The sequence below is a fragment of the Anser anser genome, assembly GCF_964211835.1.
Source record: "Anser anser genome assembly, chromosome: 2".
In the NCBI taxonomy this organism is placed as follows: Eukaryota; Metazoa; Chordata; class Aves; order Anseriformes; family Anatidae; genus Anser; species Anser anser.
In genome coordinates this window covers 86106700-86120863 of record NC_139721.1, presented here as the reverse complement: position 1 = coordinate 86120863, position 14164 = coordinate 86106700, and the positions used below count along the sequence as shown (strand labels likewise).

At 38.4% G+C, this 14164-nt stretch overlaps 1 protein-coding gene and 1 long non-coding RNA gene across 30 annotated transcripts in view; one reads left to right on the top strand and one right to left on the bottom strand.

Moving 5' to 3' along the window:
* LOC310894594 overlaps window positions 1-4489 on the top strand; it is a 232463-nt gene extending 227974 nt beyond the window's left edge. For all 5 annotated transcript variants that reach the window (XR_014580025.1, XR_014580026.1, XR_014580027.1 and 2 more), the window contains one exon: window positions 331-4489. This is a non-coding gene — a long non-coding RNA (uncharacterized lncRNA). The remainder of the gene's footprint in view (window positions 1-330) is intronic.
* Window positions 1-14164, bottom strand: part of CDH12 (cadherin 12) — a 568098-nt gene that overhangs the window by 63644 nt on the left and 490290 nt on the right. For all 25 annotated transcript variants that reach the window (XM_083824856.1, XM_083824852.1, XM_083824862.1 and 22 more), the window contains 2 exons: window positions 11850-11969; window positions 4498-4665 (listed from right to left, as the gene is read on the bottom strand). In XM_083824856.1, coding sequence (XP_083680982.1) covers window positions 4498-4665; window positions 11850-11969 — 288 coding nt within the window. The remainder of the gene's footprint in view (window positions 1-4497; window positions 4666-11849; window positions 11970-14164) is intronic.

The window sequence follows — 14164 nt, the reverse complement described above, 5'->3', positions numbered from 1 at the left end:
GTCCTTAGTTTATATGAGAATATAAATGTCGATAACACGTCTGAAAAAAAAGAAAATGTTTCAGGTAACTGTCTGCCTTAATCAAAGTTGTTCCAGTACAATGGAGTCCCCACACTGACATTTCAGCCTGTAAGCCATGCTAAACATTTATTACCTTCAATATCAACATGAACCTCCTTTATTATTCTCTTCTGTTTTGTTGAGAGTCACTGCTATAATTCAGCTTCTGCGATACTTAATATAATAGAAAGAAAAGATTTTAAACCTTATTAGTGTGCAAAGCAGAGGACAAGCTTGGTCTCCTGTGTGTTTTTTTTGGCTCCTTCATAGCAACAATTGGACAAAGACATCACAGCTACAGTGCACGCATGAAATGAGATCTCAAGCCTACCTTCTTCAAAGAGGAAGATGTATTCCACAATTCCTGTTTCATGAAAACTGACATATGTGAGGCTTGTGTGGTTTTTCAAAACATGGTACTAGATGAAGACATACAATGAAGTAGAAAATGACTAAAGCCCCTGATAGCAAAGGAAGTCAAATATACAACTGCAAATCAGACACAGGAAAGAACATTGGGCCCAAGGAACCTGCCAATGTGCTGATTTTTTTCCACTTCCAGGAAGATGTATTATTTCCTCTTGTGCCTGTGATACCTTTCCAGCGGCTGGGGGTTGAGCTGAAAGGAGGAGACAGATTGCAGCGGTAGGTGGTCTACCAACCACTGAGGATAAGGACAGTGGGAACATTATTTCAAAGAGACCCTCTGATGATCTGCTTGTGGACCAGAGCTGGAGCACCTCACAAGTGTTATGACAGGATGTGAGAATACACAAGAAGTCAACAGTGGCTGTAGTCCATATGAGTTATGGCAAAATAAGGTAAGTCTGGACTGAGGTTTTGGGGCGAAATTTAGGCTGGGAGGCAAAAAGCTAAAGTTAAGGGTATCCAGAGTAACATAGTGTGAAACTGTCTCATTATATACAGTCAGGGAAAGAAAAGTGGAAAGGCAAAGCTTTAATGCCTAGCTGCGACAAAGGTGGAAGGAGCAAGGATTCATATTATCAGAAAGTAAAGACACTTGCTAAAGAATGGGTGCCTGTAAAGGTTGTAAGATCATTTCATCCACAGGAAAAACAGGCTTCATAAAGTTTAAAAACTTTCCTATGGCCATTGTGATTCTAGCTTAAACATTTAAGAAATTTACAGGTGCAGAAAAACACACAGTTGAAAAAAAAAAAAAAAGCTAAAGCACGTTGTTCAGATAAAGGGTGAAGTCACCCGAATTCTGCATTCTGCACTAAAGAATGCTACAGAAGATTATAGTAGTCAAGCAGAAAATGCAGAAACAGTAGATCAAACAAAATCCAATTTAGGGTACAGTAAAGAGGAGAAAAAAAAATACAATATAAAGACATAGGCTTAGAATGGGAACTAGTACGTGTAGCTTTAATGCCTAATGCTAAACAAAAGTATCAGCATAATATGCATGCTAGAAATCTGAAGGAAAGAGGGAGATCAGTCAGGCAGTGTAGTAGCAAGGAGCAAACTATGCAGGAAAGGCAAAATAGACCTTATCAGTGGAGGAATGGTAGCTGTTAAAGGAAGTTCTACATCAAATAAGACTTAAAGAAGATAACATTATTACCACTAGCTAGTCAGCAGAATTTCTGTAGTTCATCTAAATTTTGCAGCAAACACAATGAGTTTAAATTCAATATCTGTGCAGGAGCAATAAGAGCCAAAATTACATGATAGTTGTCCCCAGTTAAATAAAATAAAGGGGGGTGATAAATAAAACTGAGGGATATTGCTGCAAAAAATCTGAATGGGAGAGCTGAGAGAGTTAAATCACTGCAGGTGGTGTGGATGCTATTTAGGGACAACATTTTGAAGACCTACAGCAAATGCACAACGCCTATTAAAAAGCATGTCAGTAAGGATAAATAACATAGCTAATAAAATGAAGAACACATCTTTCAAAGAAATGAAGTTGTGTCTCAGGGAGGACAATAGAAAGAGCCATAAAATCTTCTTCATCTATAAAAACAGAACAAAGAAGACCATAAACGAGTTTGAATAAATCTCTGGAAAACAAGCTAATAATAATTGTCTTTTAAAGACAACTGAAAGCAAAAGCCTGAGAGGAACTGTGTACAGCCAGCCTAAAGTCAAGATACAGAAGAAGCACTCAGAGAAGATAAGATCATGAGTGTAAAACTTACTACACTTTGTGTGTGTGTGTGTGTTTGTTGTGTGTTTGTGTTTAGTGTAGAAAAGCTGGGGAATTTTTCTATCCTGGAAATCTTCTTTAGGGGAGGTTCATGAGAGAAGGTTAGATTAGCTACAGATGCACACAACGGACAAATCATTGGGATTCGCTGCTATATGCCCAAGAGCCTGAAGGATGAAATAAGTGAACTATTATGATGGGTAATATCTTGCTTCAAACCACTGTGGCACATGAAGACTTGGAGGTGCTAACATAACACTGACTTTTCAGTGTTCAGAAGTCTTTTTTATTCAAGGATTTTCAGGGAGTGCTAGAGAATGAAAGATGGATATGCCTGACATGCGCAGGGCAATACAGTATGACCAGAATTAATGGACTCATGGATAATAACCCCTACTGAAGAAAACTCAACACAGCTGTTCTAAATAAAGGTCATGTTTTGCAACATTCTGAATTATTTGAAGAGGTCAACATGCAGCTAGATGCAGGTGGGGATGCAGGTGGGGATGGATTCAAAGGAAATGAGAGAAAGCTGTTGTGGAATATATGTTTAATCTGTGGAACTCACTAGCATAGAATGTTGTGGACTGTGAAATTTTACATGAGTTACAAAGCAACTGGGCAACTTGATGTAAAAAAAAAATCCATTGAGGGTTGTTAAATACAATAAATACCTTGAGAACTGTGTGCAGTTTGGGGCACACAGTATGAAAAGGACATAAAACTATTAGAGAGTATCCAGATGAGGGCCACAAAGATGTTGAAGGGTCTGGAGGGGAAGACGTACGAAGAGCTGCTGAAATCCCTTGGTTTGTTCAGCCCCGAGCAGAGCAGGCTGAGGGGAGGCCTCATGGCGGCCTGCAGCTCCCTCACGAGGGGAGCGGAGGGGCAGGCGCTGAGCTCTGCTCTCTGGGGACAGCGACAGGACCCGAGGGAACGGCATGGAGCTGGGACAGGGGAGGGTCAGGCTGGGTGTTAGGAAAGGGTTCTTCACCCAGAGGGTGGTTGGGCACTGGGACAGGCTCCCCCAGGGATGTGGTCACAGCACTGAACCTGACAGGGTTCAAGAAGTGTTTGGACAATGGTCTCAGACACAGAGTCTGATTTTTGGGTGGTCCTGCATGGAGCCAGGGGTTGGACTCAATGATCTGTGTGGTCCCTTCCAACTTGCGGCATTCTATGGTTTTGTGATTCTAAGACATCATCTAGACTAAAACCGTTAGTAACTGAGGAAATTTTCTGGATTATTATTACGTGTTTGGTCTGTTCTTATGTATATCCTCCAGATGTCATCGTAAGAGACTGAAGACAGGGACATATGGACCTTAGTCTTAGCATGGTCATTCTTCCATTCCTGCAGAAATGCAGTATATTTTCATAACGATGGAAGGAAGGAGAAGAACTTTATTTTATATGAAAGAAAACTGAAGTTTTGAATATGGTTTGGTACCTAGGAAGCATCTGTAATACATGAAATGGGATAACAATTCATGTGCAAGAAAAAAGCTACAAATTAAAAAGCATCCTTGATCTTACTGTAAATTCATGCTAATGTTCTAACATTATTGCAACAACTTTTTGGAGCTAATTGTTTTGGTATAGTTATCAAAGTTTATGCTTGATTAGTGTCTGCATTTCAAAGATACAGAACATACAAAACTTCAGTGAATTGAAGGAGAGCAGTAAGTGACAATCCTTTTGCTAATTACACACAGACTACGAAACTTTAAATTAGCATATTTCTGAAAAGCCTCATTTAAAGTAATTGATATGAAATGCTATAAATTGCTATGGAAGATTGCTGTTTTGAGGGTATAAGTATTTTCAAGGACAGACATAATCTTCTGGGCCAAGACATATGAAAAATCTGTACTTGTTTATCATAATGCTTAGCATGAGGCAGTTCTGCTCTGTCTTTTGCACCTGGAGGTGTCAGGTTATAACCTTCTGTCATTTGAAGGGGATCATCCAGTTTCCCTTAACAAAATATTACTTCCCAAATCTCTTTTAAAGTGTAAATGAAATGAACTCTCAGACTGACTCTGATCCTACGGAACGATGATATATTTCCTTTTAAACATTAAAAACTGATACTCTCAAGTGTAACTTTGTATTATTTTTAAAAAAACAACAGTATATTCTGATTTTTTTCATCACATACTTTTCTTCTTCCTGGATCTCGAGTCCCTATCTAAAGGATTTTTCACATTAATACTTTCACTCATGCTTATTTTGAAAATTAATGCATTTGGAATACAACATACTCTTAGGAAATCGGGGTGGGTTGTCATTGACATCCGTGAGAGTTATGTTTACAGTGGTGGTACCCGCTAGTCCTCCCAGCTGTCCTCCCATGTCCTTGGCTTGGATGAGAACTTGATATTGTTCTTTCACTTCTCTGTCCATATTTGGCAAAGCTGTTCTTATTACACCTAAGAAATGGGAAAGAGAAAGAACAAGTAAACAAATGACTGTGATTGTAACCTATTAGATTTTAATATTGGATCTCTTAGACCAGGAATGTCTCTCTTCATAAAGGGTTGATAGGAGAACAGTTCACAACGAAACACGCAAATCACTTGGGCATTTCAAAGGTGTACTCCTAACCTATTCAAACCATTCAAAATGACTGCTGTGCCATTTTGAGCAGGACATAAATGGCTGACAGAGCATAGTGCATTTTTGCTAGGGTTGTGAATGGTGTGAGTGTAGATTCGCCACAACAGGACCAAAGAACGCTGTATTGTGCAGCGTAGGGTTGTGTAGGAAGAGATGCCAATGTATTTCAGAGCCTACATCTTCCATTGTTTCAAACCAGTCACCTGCCATCACAGTCAAGCTACTCTAGGCCAAGAAAATATTCCTTCTGTACAAAAAGACATCTTCATTAGAAGATTCTCCTTTTTCTTGAGGAAGCCTTCTTGATACAGCACATAGATGCAGTGAAAACTTTCAGACTTTCCTTAAAGAAATTTAATCAAAATATCATAGGAAGGAACTACTTAGATGACTCTTAATCTTTCGTGACTTTGGACAGCTGGTGGCTCAATACATATGCCATCGTATCCCTCCTGATATGTTAAGAAAGTATAAAAGAAAAGGAAGAATTATATAGAGAAAAAGGTAATACTGATCATATGATTACCTTATGAGGTTGTGAAAATTCTGGGGCACTTGAGTCTTCCTCTTAAAACCAAATGTGTACCAGTATTTTGTATCTTTTGTCAAAAATTTTTAAGTGCATATTACATTGCAAAATACTATAAATTTAGCAATAGTCTTCAGAAAATGTCTAGGTTCAGATTGGTACAGGTAGCATGTGCAATTAAAAACATATTAATTGGAAGCATTCTCCTCCTCTAAATTATTATTATTTTAGAAAACACTATTTTCTAGTATTATCTTGTTTCATTTTAAAAGCATTTTTCCCCCCGGTGTTATAATGGATCTTGAATGCTAAGAAACAAACTTGACACCTCATTCTTATTTTTCTGTCAACTGACTGCTGCTATGTTAACAAGTAAGAATAGGAAATGCCATCTTATAATATTTATTCAGAGCCTAAAAATAACTTTGACCCAAATCTACTCTTTATAGAACTTGTTACAAACTCCTATTAAATTGAATTGTATAACAATTTCCATTCTCTTCACTTGTAACTCTGATTATGTTAATAACAACAGTTAATAATAACTACTATTTTCCACCTCAGCATGGCATTTACTGTACTGCATACATCTAGAATATGACTAGCAAATACTTAATAATTAGATACAACAACTCTATACTTTTGAGCTTTAGAAAACAATCAGTAGTTTTCATTGTTTTGTTTGAGAAAGAAATCTTGAGTTGTAAAACTCCAAACTAAAAACTTGTTCATATACGTATTTGTAAAATTTGAGCAGCATACTGAAAAACTTAGTGGTATCATAATAGGCATCATGAATATAGCAGAACCATTAAGAATTCATGTGGAAAGTGCTATTAATAAAAAATCTTTTTGTAGATAAGATGAACATTATTATGTATCCTCTTGAATCTCTTTATTAATATTTTTTGTATTGTGGAGAGTGTACATTCCACAGTATTTTACAACATCCCTGGTATGCTCTGCTAAGGAGCCTAGAACTGTGAGAATTAGACTTTCCTTGTTATGTATCCTCTTGAATCTCTTTATTAATATTTTTTGTATTGTGGAGAGTGTACATTCCACAGTATTTTACAACATCCCTGGTATGCTCTGCTAAGGAGCCTAGAACTGTGAGAATTAGACTTTCCTTGTTATACTAGCAAAACAGAAAAACAGCAAATGGAAAACATTGAAAATGGGCAGATAGTGTGTTGTGAGCAGGAGATGAAGGTTGCCTGACTTTTATACAAGTTTTAGATGCAGATGAGTGGTTTTCTCAGTCTGAAATATTCCTGAGGATCTTCAGAAAATGAAGAATTGACTATCATTCTTGCAGTAAAGTTCCCAGTCACTCACTATTTATTCCTGTCTGGCAGTATAAAGGTATTCAATATTTTTTCTGTAAGAAGTCTTTATCTCCAGAAAAAAAAACAACAATGAGAATAATTGTTATGTCTAACAGTTCATAGGCAATTTTCCCTTCTCTACCTACTCTATTTCAAAATCATAGTAAAAAAAAAAAAAAAAAAAAGACGCTATTTCTACCAAAATCATCAGCTAATATAGATTGGATAAAGATGATTTAAAGTTATGTAACCACAACAAAAGAGAAAAATAAAATGGAAATGAAATCCATAGGAAAGAAAAGACCACAGACTTTGGTATTCCAACTTCAGCTTCACAAAGAATAACTAAACATTAAACTAAAGGGTTATTCTAATGTATAAGTGACACGTGAAGAACACATGACAGTGTTTTAAATGTTTTTAAATCCTTCCATCTTAAGATTTTACAGTAAAGACCATTCAGCTACAGAACTGACTTTTACTTTCTTTCTTGGAAAAATCATTATCAAATCCACAGAAAAACTGCTTCTCAATGTAGCTGCTGAAGACTAAAAATAATAAGCATGTTACCTCAGCCAGAAGATAATACTCTGCAAAGTTACTGAGCCATAATTCAACAAAAGATGATCCACTTATGTGGAAAAAAAAAAAAAACAGGTTTTGTGAATAACCTCTTGAATAACTATTAATGATAATAGTCCTACTGAAACCAGTTTGGATTTCAGGAATGTAACTGAGGTCAGAATATGGACCAGAATGAACAAGCCTAAGACAGAATTGCAGACATCCATAAGAATATTGACCTTATAAACACATCGGAAAATTGCATGGAAGGAAGGTTGGGAAAAAGATGTTTGAGTAACAGAACAGAAAGTACAGAAGAAAGATTGCCTGAAGAGAAGTGTTTTATGTTAAAGAAACCTCACAGTTTCTTTAAATATCAGGTGAGCAATCTCATAGCATTGGAAAGTAACCCCCACGTATAAGATTTGAGGCCTCAAAATATGCCACTCCAACAGCTCCTCTCCAGCAGGGACTGTAATGCATTTAACCTTCCTGCAAGAGCAATAAAAACTACCTCTCCCACTTTCACATAGTTGTGCTTACCTTCAGCAGAGCACTGCAGAAAATGAGGTCAATAAAACAAATGAGTAAAAAGGCAGCTGTGACATTCAGTCCCATAAAGGTTAGAGACTATTTCTAGATTAATATCAGAATAAATTATCTATCAAGAATGACTTGAGACTGGAGTACATGTAAAGTCATGTGCATGCCAAACACAATCTTAATTTCACATTTAAAAAATTGGTCAGCATTTTGACCATTACCACTGTGCAATGAGATCTTGAAGTAGTACAAATTTCTACAAATTTATCAGTTTTTGTGTGGTACTAGCTAAAAAGTAAACAATGTTTGGAACTGTTTGGAAAGGAATAAAGAACAAAAGAGAAATCATTAAACCATTTTAGACATCAATATGAGTTGCCTTTTTGAACACCGTGTACACATTCTCGTCCTTTGATTTTGAAAAGGATAGAGAAGAACTGGGGAAAGCCCAGAGTAAGTGGAGAATCAATGTTACGGAATGGATTCTGTTTAAAGAATTCTTCATTCTGGAAAAGAGACACCTAGGGGAGAATACAGTATGGGTTATGGAGTCACGGGGAACTTCAAAATAATAAATAAGAATTAACTGTTCACTGTTTCTTGCAATGTAAGAAGTGCATTACAACATAAGGAGAATGTATGAAACCAGTTAAGAGGTGTCTGGTTTCAAAGACACATGAGGAGCTGGTTTTTTTCATTCAAAAAAACATTTTCTGTGGATTTTCTAGATGCTGGGTGTGCAGATATGATGCACTTGGACAAGTTAACTCTACTGGAAAGTAAACAAGTTATGGAGGAGGATTCCTTTCAGAATTTTCAGTTACATGGACACTGCTAATCACCCAGGATTTCTTGAAGGAGAAATTGATGGCGACTACAAGAGTAGTCAGAGGATGCCCTACTAAATTCTTGCCTCCCATGAGCTAAGCAGCCCATCGCTTATGTTAACATGATACAGGGCAGGATCGACCTTTGATCTGGCCAAGTATGCATGTTCTTATGTTCTTTAAATAATTACAAGGGATTGTCTGAAAATTGTCACTAGAATGTGACAGATGGCAAAGAAAAGCCAACAGCAATCAAAAAATTGTTTATCCATTTGCCAGCAGTTCTGAGTTTGGTCTGACGTTTTGTACCAAATGGCTTTCTTCCCCTATCCTGTCAAAAACACTTAAGGCAGGTTTCTGGTGGTAAGATTTTGTAATAAGAACTACTGTATTGTCTCCCCAGTTATAAAATAAAGAGTTCAAAATGTCTGAGAATCCATATAGCTGCCCAAGACTTCTGGATTTTAGAGCAAGTTATTAAGCAGTATCCTGTGCATTATTATCCACTTACTGTTTACCTCTACAGTAATTATTAGAGCCAGAGGTAATTCTCATATCATAACATTTCTAATAAGATGGGTATTAATAGCCGCAGAAACACTGTGTTTGTATAATGATCTTGGGCTAGTTGGCTGCAGACTATAACCTCTGGTCCACTCACTGTTCACTGCTGAGTAATAGATGAGAGCACATGATAAAGCCATTTAAAGTGCCACGGGGGTAGAAAAAGTTATTTCTTAATAAGCATTACTTTTTTTCTTGGGAGACTTCTACTAGAACTCCAATTGTGGCTTTCAGTGAAGGTCTTTCTCACCAGTGAATATGTTTTCATTCTTTACAAGACAGAAATGAAAAAAAAAGATAAGTATAAAGGTAAATACTTTTCCCTCCCCCAAGACACTTGACCAAGTCACATTTCAGTTTTAAAAGTAAAGTTGCTGACTGCAAATTGCAACACAATCTCCTGCTAAATGGAGCATGTGACAAAGGAATGTGCCTGTTGAGATGCACTAATGGTCTGATGTGGCTCTCACCTCCAAGCTATTGATTGATCAGGGAGAAAGGCTCTTTAACACACAATCTGACATTTGAGTACAACTTCACTGGAAGGAGAAACTGTATTTGCTGAAAGCGGCATATGGACAACTACCCCTGTAACACATTCAGGATGACACAGGTGCAGCATTCACCATGTAGGTTATTGGTTCCTTAACTGCTAAATGTAGAAACAAGAATGGCATTTAAAAATATAAGACAAGATATCTAATTAACAGGTCTACCAAGCTCTCAAATATTTTGGTCTATTTAAAAGTATTATCCTTTTCTGCTCACACATCCAGTAATCCCAGACAAACATACTATGCCCCAGGAAAAAGGCATGCAGGAGATGATTTAGCTTTTCCACAGCCTCAAATTAGTTCTATACAGTAAAACAATAATTTCTAGAGAATTCCTGGCTGTAACTTTAGCAAGTAAAAATGGTGATAAAAAAAAGGAATGAAGACCTGAGATACAAAACTGAATCATCAGGAAAAAATAAATAAATTAGAACGCATGCAGCAGATAAAGCTTTAGCTATAAAGAAATGTTAAAGCATCAGAAAAAAAAATGTTTGATGTATACATCATTTTGACCTCAGTACCAGGGAAGCTCATGGAGCAGATTATCTTGAGTGTCATCACGCGGCACTTGAAGGGTAACCAGGCGATCAGGCCCAGTCAGCATGGGTTTATGAAAGGCAGGTCCTGCTTGACGAGCCTGATCTTCTATGACAAAGTGACACGCTTAGTGGATAAGGGAAAGGCTGTGGATGTGGTCTACCTTGACTTCAGTAAGGCTTTTGACACCATTTCCCACAACATTCTCCTCAAGAAACTGGCTGCTCTTGGCTTGGACTGGCGTACGCTTTGTTGGGTTAAAAACTGGCTGGGTAGCCGGGCCCAAAGAGTTGTGGTGAATGGAGTCAAATCCAGTTGGAGGCTGGTCACTAGTGGAGTCCCCCAGGGCTCAGTGCTGGGGACGGTCCTCTTTAATATCTTTATCGATGACCTGGATGAGGGGATTGAGTGCACCCTCAGTAAGTTTGCAGATGACACCAAGTTAGGTGCGTGTGTCGATCTGCTCGAGGGCAGGAAGGCTCTGCAGGAGGATCTGGATAGGCTGGACCGATGGGCTGAGGCCAACTGTATGAAGTTCAACAAGGCCAAGTGCCGCATCCTGCACCTGGGGCATAACAACCCCAAGCAGCGCTACAGGCTGGGAGATGAGTGGTTAGAAAGCTGCCTGGCCGAGAAGGACCTGGGAGTATTGGTTGATAGTTGGCTGAATATGAGCCAGCAGCGTGCTCAGGTGGCCAAGAAGGCCAACAGCATCCTGGCTTGCATAAGAAGCAGTGTGGCCAGCAGGTCTAGGGAAGTGATTGTGCCCCTGTACTCGGCTCTGCTGAGACCGCACCTCGAGTACTGTGTTCAGTTTTGGGCCCCTCGCTACAAGAGGGACATCGAGGTGGTCGAGAGAGTCCAGAGAAGGGCAACGAAGCTGGTGAGGGGTCTGGAGAACAACTCTTACGAGGAGTGGCTGAGGGAGCTGGGATTGTTCAGCCTGGAGAAGAGGAGGCTCAGGGGAGACCTTATCGCTCTCTATAGGTACCTTAAAGGAGGCTGTAGCGAGGTGGGGGTTGGTCTGTTCTCCCACGTGCCTGGTGACAGGACGAGGGGGAACGGGCTAAAGTTGTGCCAGGGGAGGTTTAGGTTGGATATTAGGAAGAACTTCTTTACTGAAAGGGTTGTTAGGCATTGGAATGGGCTGCCCAGGGAAGTGGTTGAATCACCATCCCTGGAGGTCTTTAAGAGACGTTTAGATGTAGAGCTTAGTGATATGGTTTAGTGGAGGACTTGTTAGTGTTAGGTCAGAGGTTGGACTAGGTGATCTTGGAGGTCTCTTCCAACCTAGACAATTCTGTGATTCTGTGATTCTGTGATACATATTTTAGATATTCCAGAATTAGTTGGAGGAGGGTGTTTCTTTTGATTCTACAACAGATTGCAGTCCGTTCAAAAACAGTCAATAATGAAAACGAAATTATGTGCAAAATTACTCCACTGGCTTTTGGCCATATCGGCACTGAACATTTTATTCATTAATATTGCCCACATGAATTGAAATCCAAAGTTTAAATCTTCCATTGTTGCCGATAAGCCATTTACCTGTCTTCGGATCAATGGAGAAGTAGGGTTGCCCCTGAAGAATGCTGTAGACCACTCTAGCACTGTTTCCATAGGTGGGATCATCAGCATCTGTTGCCTTGACTTGAAGCACATACGCACCTAAAACGAAATATAGGTAATCAAACTTTCAGTATAGCAGAGTGGGAGGGGATATTTCTGACACATTAGCCCTGTTGCTGACAGATTGTGTTCTAATTATTGTTCCACAGAAAACAAAGTAAGAATAAAACAGGAAGTTGTTCAGTTCCATGCTAATATCCATCTAGTTAAAAAAATGAGGCAAAATTGAAAGGAGAAGAAGCCAAGTATCAGAAGATATTTATAATCAATTTATGATGCATATATTATTTACAAAATATTTTTACCTAACACATACAAGATGAGACCTGGGAAAGCAGAATATTGGATTTTGAAAAGCAGTATGCCCCACAATTTTTTGAAATGATCAACATACCTTCAGATGTCTGCAGAGTCAGCTGTGCAAGTAAAATATGTGATTTGTCTTTGGAACAAACGTTTGTTCAAATGAATTTGCCAGTGAACAAATCTCTAAGAGCCTTAAAATGAATAAATGAATAAATAAATAAATAAATAAAAAACCTGTAATGCAGTCTCCTAAAGGTTAACTCTGCAGTGGTAGAATTCACAGTCACATTGCAGAATGTAAACAGGTATTTGGTTCAGTCAGTTGTCTTTGAAATCTGGAGTTCAGTTTTCTTGTCTTTCCAATACAACTCAGTAAGAAACAAAAGCACCATGGAGGCAGAACCTCCCCTGCATTGCATTGATGCATTACGTTCAGTCACGGTTATAGACCATGCCTAGTGGAATAATTTGCTTTATACTCCGACTTAGAGGGGACTCATGCCATAGAGAAAAAGAAATGCACATGAAGACAGAAAACTCGCTGCAAGTGGCAATTGTCCTACGGAAATTTCTTGTCCCTCCTGCTGGTTGCTAAGCAATTTCCCTGGGTTTCCCCACTGCCCCGTAATGAAAATAGTGTTCCAACGATATTCTTCAGCAAAATAAATGGCTATAAATATATGTATATATATGCTTTCCATTCAGCTTTGAAGAATGTTTTCTTATAAACAACTGTGCAAATGAAAGTTGGATTTTTTTTGTGAGTAAGAGGTAAAATGGCCTACCTAAGAAACAAAATAGGGAGGAAGGTTTTCCATACTTTTGTTTTAAGAAAAGTTCTACCTTTGGAGACCATCTGACATCATTTCAAGAATATCCATGGAATACTACATGGAATGCTGTTACTTCTCTCTAATGAAACTTGCATGTTTCAAAGGATGTTCATAATCTACAATTAATTCGAAGGGACTTTTCCAAGTTTATTTCAGGGAGTGCTTTATTGAAAGATGCTCCATATGAAAGGTCCTACGACTTGGGCAGAAAGGTAACTCCTAGCAAAGGTAAATGTTTGGAGGACTTTTCCTTCTGTTTTCCCCCACATCTCTCCATGTGAGGATCAACACTGGTGCTGAAGGGTTTGCAACCAACATTGCCAGAATACTTGCTGCATGATGGCTAGTCATACAAGAAAGCTCCTGTTACATTTTTTTTTATTGAATAACAGAGAAGCAAAAAGTATTCCAAGAGGTATTCTTTCTATCTCCCAAGAAGACATAGAAATGTAAGTGTTCTTTGACTAACAATCATTTTAAAAGCCAATAGATTGACTGTTTTTAAGCTGAAGGCAAGATTCATTAAAGTCAAATTATAAAAGAGAGAAAGATTGACAATGAATAAATGAATGAAAAAATGCCACTGAAATCAGTTGGATTCAGTTAACCAGGTACCTGAGGTTACTCTTGATTTTCTGGATCTGAAGGCTGAGGAATGATACAGGTTGGAGAAGACTGCAGTCCGGGTTCCATATAACAGCTCTGGAAGCAGTGTCTACTCAAAAGTCTTGTACCTAAATTTCTTTAAATAGCACATGACCATAATTGACTATGCACTAAATAGTTCCCAACGCACAAGCCCAGCCAGAGGCTGACCACATTCTTCCTACTGGAATGACAGGTAGCAGCTATTTAATATCTATGAGCATTCAGAATCAGAGAATCATAAAATATCCTGAACTGGAAGGGACCCACAGGGATCAAGTCCAACTCCTTTTGATCTGTTGGCTTTCAGCTGTTCTGTCCAGCAGGAGGATTCTACGTAATAGGATCCTCTCTCAGCTGTCTTCTGATCCAGAAATTTAGGGAGTCACAGCAATAACTGAGTTCTACTACAAAAACCAAGGTGGAGAAGGAAACGGTAGCTTTCATTTT